This window comes from Taudactylus pleione, unplaced genomic scaffold, assembly GCF_031769625.1.
Source record: "Taudactylus pleione unplaced genomic scaffold, aTauple2 ptg000130l, whole genome shotgun sequence".
Lineage (NCBI taxonomy): Eukaryota > Metazoa > Chordata > Amphibia > Anura > Myobatrachidae > Taudactylus > Taudactylus pleione.
This window is the reverse complement of record NW_028284532.1, coordinates 4750332-4768431: the sequence shown is the minus strand read 5'-3', so window position 1 is coordinate 4768431 and position 18100 is coordinate 4750332. Positions and strand designations below refer to the sequence as shown.

The 18100-nt window shown below is 41.0% G+C and overlaps 1 protein-coding gene across 4 annotated transcripts in view; it reads left to right on the top strand.

The window, feature by feature from the left end:
- GLS2 (glutaminase 2) overlaps positions 1 to 10844 on the top strand; it is a 130448-nt gene extending 119604 nt beyond the window's left edge. For all 4 annotated transcript variants that reach the window (XM_088473152.1, XM_088473155.1, XM_088473153.1 and 1 more), the window contains 6 exons: positions 2015 to 2146; positions 4136 to 4228; positions 5081 to 5142; positions 5574 to 5650; positions 5743 to 5806; positions 9720 to 10844. In XM_088473152.1, coding sequence (XP_088329278.1) covers positions 2015 to 2146; positions 4136 to 4228; positions 5081 to 5142; positions 5574 to 5650; positions 5743 to 5806; positions 9720 to 9876 — 585 coding nt within the window. In that variant the 3' untranslated portion in view covers positions 9877 to 10844. The remainder of the gene's footprint in view (positions 1 to 2014; positions 2147 to 4135; positions 4229 to 5080; positions 5143 to 5573; positions 5651 to 5742; positions 5807 to 9719) is intronic.
- The last annotated feature ends 7256 nt before the right edge of the window (positions 10845 to 18100 follow it).

Here is an 18100-nt window from a genome sequence, read left to right as displayed (position 1 = left end):
TTGCTTATTTTATTAAATAGTTTTCTGCTTTTTTCTTATACCTGTACATGCTATTCCTATGGGTCTGATATACTATTCACATGTATATATAATCCTAAACACTTTTTACAAGATTTTTGCATAACAATAAGCAACATTCTCTCTACTGATAGCAGACATGATCCATTTTATTACATTAGGGGTCCTATTTGCGCCTGCACAGATATACCCTCTGCATTTATTCTTACATGATGTATGAGCATGGTAATAGACCTTGCACCACTGAGAAGACCTGCATCTGTATGGATGGTGGAAACAATCACACACAGTGGGCCCTGGAGCTATTATAGATTCCTGTAAGGCCAGTACCTCTACCTGTCCTGACCCGACTCCGCATTGTATACATGGAAGGGCAAGTGGAGAGCACCTGCGGCACGAGGTATATTTGTCAGCAGATGCTCATCCACGGCACAGATTAAATGGTGGCTGGTCCTTGCAGAGAGGCAGCCACGAGGTATTAGAGACCAATAGGCACCTGGTGGTGCCCACCTCAACTCCCAGCACCCTAGCCTGTAGCCTGATCAGAAGCTGTTACCAATGTTGCTTTATGTGTGCAATGTACACCCATCAGCCATAACATTAAAACCACTGACAGGTGAAGTGAACAACATTATCTCCTTACAATGGTACCTGTCAAGGGGTGGGATATATTAGGCAGCAAGTGAACAGTCAGTTCTGAAGTTGATGTGTTAGAAACAGGAAAAATGGGTAAGTGTAAGGATCTGAGCGACTGATAAGGGCCAAATTGTGATGGCTAGATGACTGAGCGTCTCCAAAACAGCAAGTCTTGTGGGGTGCTCCCGGTATACAGTGGTTAGTACCCCAAAGGTGTTCCAAGGAAGCACAACCAGTGACAGGGTCATGGGCGCCCAAAGCTCATTGATGCATGTGGGGATCCAAGGCTAGCCAGTTTAGTTTAATCCTATCGAAGTTCACAAATTGCCTAAAAAGTAAATGCCGGCTATAACAGAAAAGTGTCAGAACACACTGTGCATTGCAGCTTGCTGTGTATGTGGCTGCCTAGCTGCAGACCGGTCACAGTGCACATGCTGACCCTTGTCCACGGATGTAAGCAAAAACGCTTACCATGGAGTGTCAGAACTAGCCCATGCAGCAATGGAAGTAGGTGGCCTGGTCTGATGAATCACAATTGCTTTTACTACATGCGGCTGGCTGGGCGCGTGTGCGCCGTTTACCTGGGGAAGAGATGGCACCAGGATGCACTATGGGAAGAAAGAAAGCCAGCGGTGGCAGTGCAATGCTCTGGGCAATGTTCTGCTGGCAAACTTTGGGTCCTAGCATTCATGTGGATGTTACTTTGACATGTATCACCTACCTGAACATTATTGCAGACCAAGTTTTATTTTATTAACAGTTTCTTATATAGCGCAGCATATTCCGTTGCGCTTTACAATTGGAAACATTTATAGAACAAAACAGGGTAATAACAGACAGACACAGAGGTAAGAGGGCCCTGCCCTTCATGGCAGTGGTATCCCCTGATGGCAGTGGCCTGTCAGCAGGATAATGCTACCCCGGTGTTTTAGTTTTGGATAAAAATCAATTAAAAATATAAAATAAAATTAATAATCAAAGTTCGGAACGGGCAACAGATCCGAACCAGGATTCGGTTTGAAATGGGACACCCCTAAATTCGGGTGTGTTCAGATTTCAGAAATCCGGACCCACACATCTCTAATTTTGAGTGAACAACTCTGAAACGTTTTGGAAGATTTGTAGTATTCACGGTTTTTATTTTGTGCTTCTTACTTTATTATGTCTCTGCCACTACTATATTTATTTATTTTTTCCTTTGCCTGAAAAACCAGATATGAGTAACATATGTATTGGATCACATTACCATATATATTAAGATATTGACTTGTCAATGCTTTTCTACATGTATTTGGACTTCAACAGGAAATATTTGCCTGGTTTTACTGGATGTTGACTTACTGTGGTTATGTGTTTACAGGTTGGATTGCCAGCCAAGTCTGGTGTATCCGGAGGCATCTTATTGGTGGTTCCCAACATGATGGGGGTGTTCTGTTGGTCCCCTCTCCTGGACAGAATTGGTAACAGTATACGAGGGATTCATTTCTGCCAAGTAAGGAACACTTATGTTTTGCACATCGGTCATCTAGAACTAGACTTCTTTCTAATGTTATCGCCACAGAAATATTGAGAGGAGATCGATATTAAACAAATGGCACAAAATAATGAATACAGAACATATTGGTAAAACAAAAAATGGTGCTTAAAAAGACGTCAAACAGCAGCTGTTGTCGTAGGTTCTTGCACCAGGTTAGCTTTCTGTAATAAGTGGCTAGTATGTAAAAGTGGACAGTGCAGAATGACTTTTCTAAATAATTTAATTAAAAAAATTAAGTGTCATTTTGTCAATTTCATAAGTTAGTGTAATAGATCTGTGAACCATTCAGCTTTGGTATTTGAAGAGAATTGGCGCATAATTCACCAAATATTATTCTACATGGAGAGTATACTGCATGTTGGAGAGCTTTGCTTCTAATAAGGATCTCTCTAATTAGTATAGCATGCTTTTAGAAACCTCTAAACAGATTCTCTCCAACATACAGTTATATAAAGGTAACCAGAATATGTTAATCCTGTTAGTGATTTAAGTTGCTTTTTGGGACATGCTAAGGGGCATATATAACCCTGATAATTGCTCATCTACGCAATAAGAAATTATTTTTTGGGGGCAATATATAAAGAAAATTAATTCTAGATACGTTTGACAATATCACAGTTCCTATAGGGACCGCTCTGCCAATTAAAAATAGAGCAATATCTTCTGCGGTACCCTGTTAATACATTAAGGGGATATATAATTGAGGAAATCCTCAGAAAACTGCAGTTTTCCCACAAAAACCCTATGTTATGCTGATTGCTAAAATAGTTTATATGTGGTAGTAAGCGGTTATCTCCAGGAAAGCCAATTGAGGAAATCGCAAGTACAACCTTAGGGTCTCATTCAGACCCGCTCACAAGCGGGTCAATGTTGAGGCCCTGCGCAAAACGGAGGCGTTCCCGAAGGAACGCCTGCCGTTTGGGGGCGGCCCCACTGACATCACCGAAAGCTCACTGGGGCTTGCGGCAGACGAGACCCTACCACAAGGGTCTCGTTGCAAGCCCTGATGGTCTTGACCATCGCGACCATCAACCTGGCCGCTCGCTAAAGCTGTCACCCAGAGCTTAGCGAGCGGCCAGGAGGCCGGCTCACTAAAGAGAAGCGCCCGCCCTCATTCAGAGCGAGCGGCTCTGAATGAGGTCCTTAGTTCCAATAAGACATTGAAATTCCAAAAACTAAAAACTATACAACCGATGATATACACAGCCTGTCCAAGTTATCAGTTGGGCAGCTCTGTAGTTTGCTCTCAGGCTCCAGCGGTACTGCATGCCGGTGGCCGCCATTAATGGAACCTGCTGCATGATCTGAATTGTTCCTGGACAAGTACTTAATAGATGTGCCTTTTTCTGCATGTACTCTAAATCACAGTATAATAAAGGCCTCTTGTGGGCAAAACTCAATACCCGGCTGGCAAACATCCCCCGAGATAAATCAGTGACCCATATTTTTATTATGTCATTATTGTACTTTTTAAGTTAATATTTTTTTATTTTATTATTTTGTTATTAATATTTCTTTTATACAAAAATAAATATATTCTATGGTCTATATTGAATAATATATTATGTGTTATGCACCAATTCTGTTCAAATGTTATAGCTGATTGGTTAACTAATATATTAAACTAATATGTGAGATTGTTTAAATTATTCAGAACAGGCTCTCAGTATAATGCCTCGCACATGTATTAAAGACAACAACACTCCCAGTCTGACATCAAAGACAGAAGCGCTAAACCACTCTATGCCTGCTGGGATTAGGTTTTTTTATTGCAGTGATTTAATGCTTACCCCATGACACCCCAAAACGTGATCTTGATCTCCTGTATGAACATTACAACAGGACAGTTCTTGACGTTTAGCGAGACATTTTTAATAAACATGCATTCCAATGTTTGAAATAAAATAAATTGTATAATTAAATGTTACTTTGTTTACTTTATAGCAATTGGTTTCCCTCTTCAATTTCCATAATTATGACAACTTACGACACTGTGCTCGAAAACTGGATCCACGCAAAGAGATAAGAGAAGTACAGGTATTATTCTAAACTGCCCCCAAAAAATATTAGGATACAGTCTCCCAGGCGTGTAGCTATAAGCTGGGTAGATGGTACACCAACAGTCAGTACTACAGGCTTAGCCCCTAGGGACCCAGTACATGTGTATTAATAATCATAGCTTCCTAATACAATATGGTATCACAGTTGTATTTATCACAATGTATCTTAGGATGTACTATTATATTTACCTATGTCTCTATACAGCAAGAAGGGGAGGAACGGGAAGAAGTACAGAGGCCCTCTTAAGGGGCTTGCCCTCAGCGTCCTAGTACCCAGGCGCGTAATGTTAGTAAGCAAATAAATTCTCTAGTTGCCAGCCAATCAAAACTTGCTGCCTGTCTATAGGCACTGGTCTGAGTACGGTATATTGTGTGAAACAGGTGATGGAAACAGTCAAGATTATGTTTGCTTAGATTTGTAACTAAAATATAATAACAAATAAAAAAAAGTTTAATTCAATGGAGGGGGGGGGGGGGAATTCAATTGATCGCGATGTTGCATAGCCCTGGGAAGGAGGTCCCGGAACTATTCAGTTGACTGCAATATTAATCCGACTAAAGAGGATTTCAGATCGCACAATTCTGAGCAACTAAACACCCTGCTTTAGTCGCGCTAACTGGCATTCTCCAACTTAAGTGCTTCTAGTTGGACTTAACAGAGCGCTCAATTGAATTATCATCGCAATCAATTGAGTTCCCCCATTGAGTTAAAACTATTTTGTTATTATATTGCATATAATAAATTATAGTTAGAGGTTTTGATATCTGCATCTTTCAGACCAGCAACGCTGTTTGCAGCTATAACCAATCTTTCATTTTTTCCCCCCAGCACAAGACTGTGGTGAATCTTCTATTTGCGGCTTATAGCGGTGATGTCTCTGCATTAAGGAGGTGAGATGATATTGCTGCATAATAAATAATAACACAATCAGAGGAATATATTTATGTATTACATTTCACCAGCATGTAAATCCAGTCCATATTTATTTGTGTTTATAACACAAGTTTAGGTTATATTCTAATTTTTAGGGGTCAATCATATTAGCCACGATGATCTTGCCGTAGCGAGTCATCGTGGCAATGGCCGCACTTTACGGCAGCCTAGATTCGCTGAATTTTGCTCGCAGCCCTATACTCTGCGAATTCATGCTTAGAGCGGGCCGCAAAGGGTGCAAGATGCCGGTCCGTTGCCGGCGGTTTAATGCCATTGCAACGGCACCTCGTACATAATAGGATTGACCCCTTATGGTTTATCTTTTTTTTAAAAACTTTTACTTCTTAATATAACAATGCAGATTATGAATTTCCGCTCATTATTCTAGGCTTGCACTGTCTGCCATGAGCATGGAGCAAAAAGATTATGACTCTAGGACAGCCCTACATGTGGCCGCTGCTGAAGGTAAGTAAGATGGGTATAAAAAGCCAAGACAGAGAATTTTGAGATGTCAAAAGAGCGATGGCATTTCTTAAACTTATTCTCTACTCTACCAGGACATTTGGATGTGGTCAAGTTCCTCACAGACGGCTGCAGAGTTAACCCATTTGTAAAAGACAGGTAAGATCATGAGGGTTTTTATTGCATAAACTCACACATTCTCCATATCTATACTACGATTGCCCATTGACCATCGATGGTTAACCACCAGTGATCAGTGGGTTTCCCATTGATAACAGAAATCTGATTGTTTCCATCAATTGCAGAAGGTGCAGCCATTTTTATTTTGTTAGCCTACACGGGGCATGGCACATAGCTGTCCCCCCCCTCTTCCCCGATTGCCATGCTGTCCGTTGTGTAACACAAGCAGGATTATTCATTTAATGGTTATCCCTGCTCCACCCACATACACACAGGTGTAAGAGGTACTTCTCTGGCTATGCAAGACAAAAACACTCTGCTTGTTCTACATATTCTGACCAGCAGGTGTCATTGCATAGTCCTTCCATCCATGTAATCTTAGATCACAGGGTCTCAAACTCGGTCCTCAGGACCCCAAACAGTGCATGTTTTCCAGGTCTCCTGACAGAATCACAAGTGAAATCATTAGCTCCACCTGTGGGTCTTTTAAAATGTGTCAGTGAGTAATGAACACACCTGTGCAGCTGCTGGGTGACCTGCAAAACATGACCTGTGTGAGGTCCTGAGGAACCACTGCCTTAGATCATTATTCAATTTGGTTTTTATCATTAGCCAGTATTTATAAAGCATCTATATTAGTTCACAGTCCTGAACACAATGACAAACTCTCTGTATTTGCAAAAAATAAAAAAGGGGAAAGTCACGGCAAGTGATTCATTTGAGCTACTGTGGCCAAGGCTATAGTCTCCTGGGTTAATGCACAAAAAATAATTAAATAATAATAAAGGATAAAATCTAGGTTGCTTCAACCTTCACCTTCTACCATCTACCATCTATAATCATAGTGAACTAACATAAAAATATCTACACCAGTTTTATGAAATTCAATCAATTGTTCAACAATATGTAACACAATGAAGCATACCATGAATATGGGATGAAGTTTTAGACCCAGCTATCTGTGCTCAGAATGCTGGTGCTGGCATCCCAACAGTAAGTAACAGGGTTAGGGGGAGGGTTATGGTTAGGCTCTAAAACAAGCAGTGCAGCGATCACCACCGGTGAATAGATGCTGTGTGCCTGCGCACGGCATCTATTCATAGAGAGGGAAGAGCTTGGGGGCGGCCTGGCATATCCATAAGTGCCAGTCACGCCCCCAAAAGTGATAAAAACACCACGGACACGATGCCCTGTGCCAGACCTAGAGGGAACACTACTAGGGGGAGGGTTAGGATAATTACCCATAGATGTCCGTATCCTAACCCTGTCGGGATTCTAACCGACGGGATCCTGTACCCAACCCAATGAATATTGATACAAATCATTTTCAAGGAATGTTAATTAATTAGGTTTAGATGGTTATAATTTTGACCGATCTTAGTGATCGGCAACCTGATACACTTTTGCGACAGCACAGGCAGACCACCAGTACTCAAAAAGTACACTACAAAATAAGTAAAAACAATACATTTAATTAGAAAGAACACTTATCTGTAACAACACATCAACAGGCATTTTAAACAAGTGCTATACACTATAACAAACAAATCTGACAAATCAGGAATGACCTAGGGGCCACTAGTGAAGTTATGTGGCCCTAGGTATGCCTGTTGCCCATCCATGTAAAACACGTATAACATACCTCCTAACTGTCCCGCTGTCCCACCTGCACGCACGGGGGGGGTGTAGGGCTGTTCTGCATGTGCACGGTATCTAATCACAGTGCGGGGAGAGCCTGGGGGCAGCCCAGAATCTCCAGGAGTGCTGGACACACCCCCAGAGTGATGAAAGCAGGGAGGAGTCCTGCAAGGTCACACCCCCTCCCCACAAGGTCACACATGCAGAGTCCCAAATTCAAGCTTCAGAATGTTGGGAGGTATGCTTATAATGATAATAAGACAAAAATTAATATGACCACCATAACCTAATCCAAAGTCTATAACATAAACCTTGCTCAAGCCCAGAACCTACCCCTTGCCTAAAAGAGATCGGACATGGTGCAGGTAGTCCAGGGTTACATTTTCCCTTTTTAAACTGCAAATCTTAAAATGCTTGCATGTCGCCAGATGTATTCTCAGGAGAAATGGGAGTGAAAAAACAGCATTTAAAATAATTTTTTGTACTGTGTATACTTTATTAATGTATAACTTGTACTTCATTATTCACAAGGAAAACTGTGTATACTGAATTACACTATAAGAGTCTTGCATCCTCTCTCTTTTTTCTTTATATGACCAGTAACCTCCTTAATAGCTTCTTATACGTTTACTGAATCAGATGATACATGACCTAATAAGTAGTCAGGCAGTGTGTCTGTTTTTATATCTGTTCAGAGTCCTTTTATAGGGAGGCAAACTATTTTATTCAGCAGAAAAATCTATACAAATACAGTATGTATAAAATGTTTACCTCAAATGTGACTGACCAATTGCCTGAGTCTCCAAAACTACCACTGCCTCCACCCTCTATATTAATCCTCACATCCTGTCTCTCTGTTTTTACCCTTACACCTTCGAAGGATAAAAACTAGAATATGCCCTTTTATAACCCATGATGCAGCCAAACTCATCAATGTTTTCATCCTCTCCCACCTTACAATAAAACAATGTCCCACAATGGCGCATCCACAGTATAAATAGTTCAAAAGTTGAAGTGTTGGATTTTATTTCCTTTTTCCCCATTGCTTGTGGTAGAATACAGTCCCTTTCATAAGGCAAGATGCTTTCTCCTGTTTTCTGTTTGCTTTTGAGAGTGAAAAACTTATGTTGCAAATGGAGTGTGCATTGCACACATCTTACCTCATAAAAAGGATTGCATTCTACCACAAGGAACGTGGAAAAAGTCCAACACGTCAACTTTTGCAGCATTCAGAGTAAGACTTTATTTAACAAGCTGAACTATTTATACAGTGGATGCGCCATTGTGAGACATTTTTTAATTGAATTGTAATTATTTGTTGGAGGTAAAGCTGGAGGCTCCATATTGTCTTTCACAGTATACATCACAGGTGTTTGCGCAGATTTTAAATAGCCTTTTTGTTATATCCCCTCCCACCTTGACTGCAGACTTTTACTGGCATCATCCTAACCGACCATCAATGGTTAACCACCAATGGTCGATGGTTTTGCCATCAATGGCAGAAATCTGATTGTTCTTCTCCAATGTTAAGGTGCCCATCCACTAGAAGATTAAATTGAGCAATTGAACAATATCGTTATCGTTCAATAGTTTGCAAAAATGCGCACCCCCGCTGGTCGTTTAGACATCTATCATCAGGCAAACATGCTGGACAACCTGATGATTGATGACCCTGCACTGAATGACTGCTCGTTCAGTGCAGGCTCATCACAGACTGACAAACGACTGCGCAATTCCAATGTCGTAATCATGCAGTTGTTTTAAGGTCTACTAGTGGATGGGCAGCTTTAGCAGGGAGCCTACGCTTTGACTGTGTCGGTGGTTTCAGACTATCCAAACCACTTTGGCAAAACTGATTATCCACTTATACCTCTCTGCACCTGCTGCACTATTTTGAAACTCCCTATACTGGCTTCCCATATCCTCAAAAATCCAACTGCTCCTTACTCTCTGACCTCATCCCAGGATACACTACCTCACATCATCTTAGATCTGTATCTGACCTGCATCTTACCCCCTCCCAGATAATCACCTCTGAATGTCACCTACAGGGTGTTTACCATGCTGCCTCCCAGCTAAGGACTTACATTTACCATTTGTTTCTTTACCCTTTTCCTCAGCAGATTATAAGTTCTTTGTCTACCTTGTATGTCCCTGTTTTATGTACTGTAGGCTACATACTGTAGCACTGCAGAATCTTAGAGATCAATGACAATAAGCATGTTTTCACAATACCACCCTATATTATCCTCAGGTGGGGTAACACCCCTTTGCGAGATGCAGTCCGGTTTGAGAGACATGAAGTGGCGAACTTGCTGACTGAATACCAAGAAGAATATACGAGGACACACAGTGGGGCAGAGAGTTTAGAGGAACAGATGTCTTTGGACATTTTGAAGAGCATGGTGTAGAGACCTTTATTACAGATGCCCTTCAGCTCTTTACAACTGGAAATACACCCTTGTGATGTTACCATTCACCATTTAATGGGGGATATTCTGGCTACTTAGTAATTCAGTGCATTGTGCACAATCTGTGTTTTTGGTTTAGCACTTTGTAGTGGTTAAAAGATCATGGATTTACTAAGCATCAGATTTTCAACTTCAACGACCAAAGCTGCTGAGAATCGGTGGCTTTGAAATCCCGCTGTCTAATAAACCTTCCCCTATGAGTGCAGTATGTGAACATTGAAACCTTGCAGCCGGAAAATGTGAAGACCTTATTAAACAAACAGTATTAAAAGCAGACACAAAATAACAGTTCTTCATTTCATACAGAAACAAAAAGGTATATGGCATATACTATAAAAAGGAAAAACTATCAGTGATGCAGAGAGGAGTCTCAGAGCCTAGTGTGGTGGCTTGTGGTCCCCAAGAAGTGTGACTGCGATTCCCTCCATCCTGGGGCTGTGGCCCAACTTCAGTAGTAAAAAAAAACAAAAACCGGTGCTTCATGTGCACCCTAGGAGTGTGACTGCACAGACCAAAAGGCACAACAGCGGTCTCACCTCCACCTTGCTGTTATTGTGGTTGGCCCCATAATCATTACAACCTCTGTAAGGTGACCCTTTATATGTGTATAATTCAGAAAAGGAAGTGAGTAAGCCACGTTAGAATGCTCACACTTTGGAGCCTGAGCATCAAAACCGTACAGTACTATTTCCTCAGGGAACACTCATCAGATCAAGGGCATTTTTGAAACTAATCTAGTGAGCACAGTCATGTTTTCTCTGCAGTACGTGAACACAACCTAATTAGTAATTTTATTAATTTGGCTGAAATACAGTATCTATGCTCTCAAACACTGTTATGGGATCATGTGTCATAAGGGATGCTATCATCAAAATTGTGTATTTATATTTTTATTAAACTTATATTTAAACATACCATTAAGTAGGCTATATTGTTATCCATCTTCCGCTATCAAAATTGTGCTTACAAATCAATTTGCGGTTTTATAGTGAACTAAAGGTCCTGGACACTGAATTTGCAGTTGTATTCTTCCTTCACCTCAATTACTTGTCACATTTCACCACACTGCAGACAATAGAGTAGTGTTATTAAGTGAATGGAACAATAGATATCATCAAATACACAACTTACAGTGAGAGGGCCTGCATAAATATGATTCCAAACAGTGTCATAACACTTACTTTTGTAGCTTTAATTGACACAATGACTAATTATGTTCTCCAAATCCATATTCTCCGCCAACCGGGGCTGGCTGGCAACTTTCAGCCTGGAGGGCAAACACAAGCAAGTGGCCTCAGTTCCATATATATTTACAATACTGAGCGCATCGGTGACCGCAAAAAATATGGAGCACAACCATATACGAGTAGAATACAGAGCAAATCAGTGGCAGCCATATAACACAGAGATCATTGCTGACTGCCTGGGACATAACTAGAGGTGTGTGTCCAGTGCTGCCACACAGAGTGCAGGGCTGTGCGGGTAGCACAATTGTGCCACACTACCCTTGCTTCTGGCTAGCAGGGTGCCTGGAACGGCATCCTTTAGACCAGGGGTGGGGAACCTTTTTTCTGCCGAGGGCCATTTTGACATATATAACATTAATCGCGGGCCCAGTGCAGGCCACGCCCCCTTCGTGTGGTGTCACACGAGGACGGCTCCACAATCGCCAGTGATTACAGCAATCCTAAGGATGCTCCAGGCAGCACTGCTGCATAGATTCTGGCTGCAGGGTGCCATTATATCCAGATGAGGCTAGCAGAAAAAAGCTGAGGGCCAGGCCAAACGATTCCGGGGGCCCTATACGTTCCCCGGGCCTGAGGTTCCCCATCCCTGCTTTAGACGCTCCAGACAAACACCATGCAGTCTGTGCAGCTGATCTGGAGCATCCTCAGAATGCTCCAAGTCAGTGCTTCACTTACCATGCGCATGGACCGGCAGCAACAGTATCTATACAGTGTGGGGAGAGCTTGGGTGCATCTATCCCAGCACAGAAGAAATCAGTGTCAAGCGCGTGAAGCCAGGACATGACGGCTTGTTGAACTTCACCATCTGTTGCAAGTCACCTTCCACGCAGGTGCTGCTTCAATCACTCAGTGCCGGGTCAGGGCAGTAGGGAGTATGGTGCCAGTACCTTCCAATAGAAGAGCCGTAACAACTCACACGAGTATGGTCATGCAGCAATAAGACGCCTGTTCACAGCAACTCAGGTAATTTTTGACAAATCGCCCCCTGCAACTGGCTCATTGTGTCACAATAGTAGACAAAATTCACAGTCTCTCCTTTGGTGAGGAAATCAACAAGAAGCGCCATGACCTTCTTTACTGATTGAGTTGTTTTGAATTTCTTTAAAGGTGGGGACGATGAGGGTTTCCATGTCATGGATGCTTGATTCGCCTCCCTCCTCGTGGTACCTTGTCAAATGCATGAGAGATAATCCCATCCTATTGGTTTTGTGAACTTCTGTTTGATGCTTTGGTATCCAGTGTGAACACTTTTTCCTGTATCCAAGAAGATGTTCAGTTTATCAGCAATATCACTAACTCCAATGCGTCTGTCCTCCTGAATCAGACCTTCAAACAGTGCCAATTGTCATCTGTGGTGGATGTGCTTGGCCGGCCGGATTGCTGCTCATGTTGAACGTCTGTCCTGCCATCAAAAGCAGTGCACCATACCTGATGACATGACGTTATCACCGTACACCTCGCCAAGTTGGCAATGAATTTCAGCTGCTGATGTGCCCTTTACACATAAATCTGGTCACACTATGCACCTCAATGTCTGACCATGTGTCCGCCAGCCCCGCTATCTTACAACTGATATTGGGACAGTATGGCTGATATGAGGCACAGTCTAACGGCTGTGAGGGGAAGCAGTGGCCCTGCTCTGGCCTGGCGAGAAATTAGAATGAAAGAACATTACACACGTGAGGGGCCTTGTTACCTTACTTATTGAACCACCCACGTATTTACCACTCTGCACCCCCATATTATTTTTTTACTAACTTGCAGATTTCAGCATCTATGAATGCCACAACAGCTCCTGTCCTGATTTTTACAAAGTGACATCTCGTTATTGCCATGAAGGAGGAAGGTGAGATGTGCCAAAATACATGACCACCACCTGCATAATTTCTAATGCTTGGCTGGGTAGGGCACCGCTGGCTGGCATTAGGACTCCTGAGAGGAGTGCTGTTGAATGTCCGATAAGGAGAACTGGTATAGTTTAGTCCATGCCCCACACAGCCTTCAACCAGCACCCCATGGCAGGTGCCATCCTGGCCAACTTGTAGTTACGTCCATGATTCCAATGAAATAAAAAGCTCATTAATATGACAGTGTTAATAATGATAATCTACTTCATGACCAGACCCTTTTACATATGCAATTTTCATACGCACTACTAATTTATTTTGTAGTCTATAGAAGTGAAATGTAGGTTTTAGAAATATGTTTACATCCTAGCAGTGCCATAATTCTATTTACTTATGAGAGCTATAATTGTAAATACAATTAGAATAAATCAGCATGTTTGCAAGTAATGTATAGCTAATTTGTGCTGCAGCGGCATTACTCAGCCTATGACTTTCCCTGACTCTCTTTCAGTTAGTTTTGTAAACTATCTCCTTTAAAAAAATAAAAATAACATAATACAGTATACGTTGGTTTGCCATATCATCCTTTTATTATCGGGATACATATGAATTACACAGATTCTGTGCCCGGCTGATTTTAAGTTTCCTTTTCACCTGGCTTTAATCAGCCACACAACCTGTGTAATTCGCAAGTGTCCCAATTAAAGAGATGATACGGCAAGCCTAAAGCTGGGTACACACGTAAAGATTTTCTGTCCAACCATCCAACTAGTCTTTTGGTTGGAATGAAAATCTGGTAAGGTATGAAAATCAGCAAGTTGCTCCCAAACGCCGGAAAATGGACAAAATTTTTTTTTAACAAATTGTTTAGATCAGTGGTTCCCAAACTGGGTGCCTTGGGACACTTGCAGGGGTGCCTCAGGTTGGTGGTCCAGCACCAAATCAAATTACTTATGGTTAATGTAACAGTCAAAAACATAAAATGTGGACAAACAGAAGTGCAAACCACCACATAACTAAACCTAAGAATGACAGGTAAGCACAATTTATTAATCATTTTTTTCCTGAATTTCTCAATAACAAACTTTTGGCTTAGGGGTTCCGTGAAAACAATTAGGATACTCTAGGGGCACAGTGATTCAAAAAGGTTTGGGAACCACTTGTTTAGATCAAACATTTAACAAACTTGTCTAACAACCATTTTCATCTGTTTTCTGGCATTTAGGAGCAAATTGTGATCATCATTTGTTCTCATACCTTACCAGATTTTCATTCCAACCAATTAACTAGTTGGACAGAAAATCTTTACATGTGTATGCACCATTAGTATATGGATACTGCACTGTAAATAGAAAAATTTAAGGTTAGCTTTTTATTTTTTATTACGGATTTGGAATTACATGGTACATTTTGTGCTATTATGCAAGGAGCATTGAGCAGTTAGGACTGGAGTGTGTGTAGTCAGCCTAATAAAGAGTCCAACAAGGATCACTACAGGTTGAGTCTCCCATATCCAAATATTCCAAAATACGGAATATTTTAACATGCCTGAGATAGTGAAACCTTTGCTTTTTGATGGTTCAATGTACACAAACTTTGTTTAAAGTCACAAAATTATTAAAAGTATAAAATAACCTTCATGCTGTGTGTATAAGGTGTATATGAAACAAATTAATTTCATGTTTGTACACTCACTTTGTTTGAACCACAAAATTATTGAAAATATTGTATAAAATTATCTGCAGGCTGCGTGTATAAAAAACAAATTTATTCTGTGTTTCGATTTGGGTCCCATTCCCAGGATTTCTTTATAGTATGCAAATATGCTAAAATACGGAATTTTCCGATATTCAAAATACCCCTGGTCCCAAGCATTTTGGATATGGGAGACTCAACCTGTACTAAATTAGATGTGTTACTGTACAGCCATTTGGTGCTAAAGCTGGCCACACATCTAAAGATTGGCTGGAATTAAAATCTGGTAACATATGGGAGTAATTGATGATCAGCAATTTGTTCCTAAATACCAGAAAACAGATGAAAATGGTCATTCAGACAAGTTTGTTAAATGTTTGATCTAAACAATTTTTTAAAACAAACAGTTTTTGTCCATTTTCCAGCGTTTGGGGGCAATTACCGATTGTCAATTGCTTTAACACCTTACCAGATTTTCATTTTAAACAAACAAACTAGTTGACTGGTTGGAAAGATCATCTTTAAATGTGTGGCCAGCTTTAGAACACACACAAAGGCAAACAGTTGTCCTCTTTCAACCATTTTTACCAACATAATAATGCGCTCAATTTTTAATCACTATTGAGAAACACATTGTTGTTTTGGATACTCATGCTGCAATATTGGCCAATTTCCCAAAATCAGCTGCAGTATTACATTATTTATTAACATTAGGTTTTATTTAGTGAAATCACTTGTTCTATTTATTAAAAGAAACCGCCTCAGGTTACATAGACTTATGGCCACAGACACTTAAGCTGATCACACACAGGCAGAATATGAACTGTGGGATCAGTGTCTAATATGGTCATACATGTACTGTAAGTGGCCAAATCACATAAGATCCAGGCATTCTGGCACAACTGGAGCCTGGTAGTGAGACTGCACATACAGGCCATTGTATTGTGCATATTCTGACTGCAGTGGTCAATATGTCCAAAAATGCTCTAGTCTATTTTGACACTGAAGAAGACACTCCTAGGCCACACATGCGATAACAGGCCAGTTGCCCAATTTTGGCTTTGATACCGGTGTGTGATGTCAGTAAACATGGTCACGATAAAAGCATTTATGGAGTATTGTGCTAGATAACAAAAGATTATTACACAATTTTGTTAAAAAAAATAAATACATTTTTAAATACCGTTTATATTATCTTTATCGCTATTTTTTCATCTTTTATTATTAAATTACAGAGACAATTATTGATCATATAGTGCCAGACTGAGTTGGACGTTATTTTGTGGATTTTAGCGTCACAGAAAGAAATGGCGACAGTGCATGAGTTGGATCAGGCTTACACAGACGGAAATTGCTAGTGCTTATAGATTGATGTGTCCTTGTACAGACCACACTATCTACGAAATGGGCATTTCAGGACGGTAACCGTGCAAATGCAAAGAACTGCTCAGCCTCGTGGGAGTATGCAGAGTTGCGCACATCTACACAACAGCACCGACACTATGAATCTGCTTGTTCAAATAGCCATCATCATCATCATTATCACACTTACACCAGCACTATAGCTGGTGCAAAATCAGCCGGAGCTCTGCATAGCGCACAATTCCACCTACACACCACCAGTCAACTTAGCCATTACCACCCGGTTACACCCAGTCACAATCAGATTTGCGACTGAAATGCGTTTGACTACCACCTGTACATGCGAACAAATACCTTACATTTACATGCCCCTTAGTGGCCATTTTGCTTCATGTAGTTTGGTTAATGGAAGGCCCCAAAGCAGGTAATTATATTATTGAGTTTTCATGGTTTTATTAATGAGGGAAGTATGCATGAAGATGGCAATATTTTGGAATGGACTGAATGTGGGAAGAACAGGGCGGAATCACGTGTGGGCAGATGGCTACAAGCTTACGAAATGGTGGTTACAACAGTTATATAGAAACAGATAAAGGGGTTTTACTGGAAAGATAAAAGGCTAATGGAGCATACACACGGTCAGATTTGTCAGACTTGTCAGATTTTTCAGATGAACGACTGAACGATTTTACCAAAGTTTTGAACGATTGAACGATTTTTGACTGCATTAAAATGAATGGAATCGTCCAAGTCTGACTGCAAACCCATCAGATGTCAGATATCGTTATCTGACAAACGGGAACGCGCATCGTTGATCGTCCATCGTTCAGGCATGTCAGATATGAACGATTTTCCTTCAGATATGAACGACTGAACGATTTTTAAATCGTTATCGTTCATATCTGAAGGAAAAATCTGATCGTGTGTATGCACCATTAGACCTAAATCCTGGGACAGAGTGAAATTGGGGAAAATACAGAAAACGAAGGAACTGGTGTAGATTTCAGCTATAGGGCCTGATTCTGATAATGCAATCGCAACTGTGGTTCTCTTACAGATCTCAATTGCTAAAAAAAAACGACACTGCTGCCTTCTCATATCCGTCCGACGATGTACAACAGTGTAAACATCGGTGCCATCAATGCAGTTCGGGCAGCCTCAACATCTTTCCTGACGCACAGAGAGCTCTCATGCGAGAGAGATCGCAATGGTTAATTATGCATGCCTATGAAATGGAGTTTAAACTGTCCCAACATGCCTGCATTTGTCTAGCCACCCCCGTTACTTCCCCCAAATATCTGTCACTCTCTTTGAAAGTGAATCCTTTGTGCGAGAGTGACCGTAAAGGTGCCTACACACTAGATGACCTGCAAACGATGCAATGTTGTCAGTGATTTCCCTTGAACTCTCCCTGGCACCCCAGGACACAATATGGTCCATAAACTGCACAATCTATCGTGCATGATCTAAAGATTTGTATCTATATTGGGCTGTCAGATACACACAGATGCATACACTGATCAGCAAGTTCCGTGCAAGCATCTATGTAAAAAAATAAAATAAAAAGGAGTATTGCCACAGCCAGGGGAACCCTTTCACTGGGTGCTCCAGCCAAAGCATTCAATTTATGCTACAGGTTTAACAAAACTGAAAATCTTGTGTAAAATTTGTTTATAGTATGTCAATTAAAACAGGAAAATAAATTCTGCCTATAAAAAGGTCAGAGTTTTGTGGATAAATGTAGAAGCACATATTGGCTCCACAATTCCAAAGCTAAAAAGCAAGCAGGGAAGCAATGTAAACTAAAAAACAGCTTATTTGGGAACCAGCACATTATGTAGACAGTAATTCTAAAGCACCTTTCTCAAGCAAAGGAGGCTTACTATTACTATATCCAAAACATTGCTGCACAGAGTCTCACCTGAGCCCACATTTGGACTATCTACATCTATATAATAATGTAGGGTAGCTGTCATGTTTCCAACATACACATGTGGGAGACGGGGTGTGCCA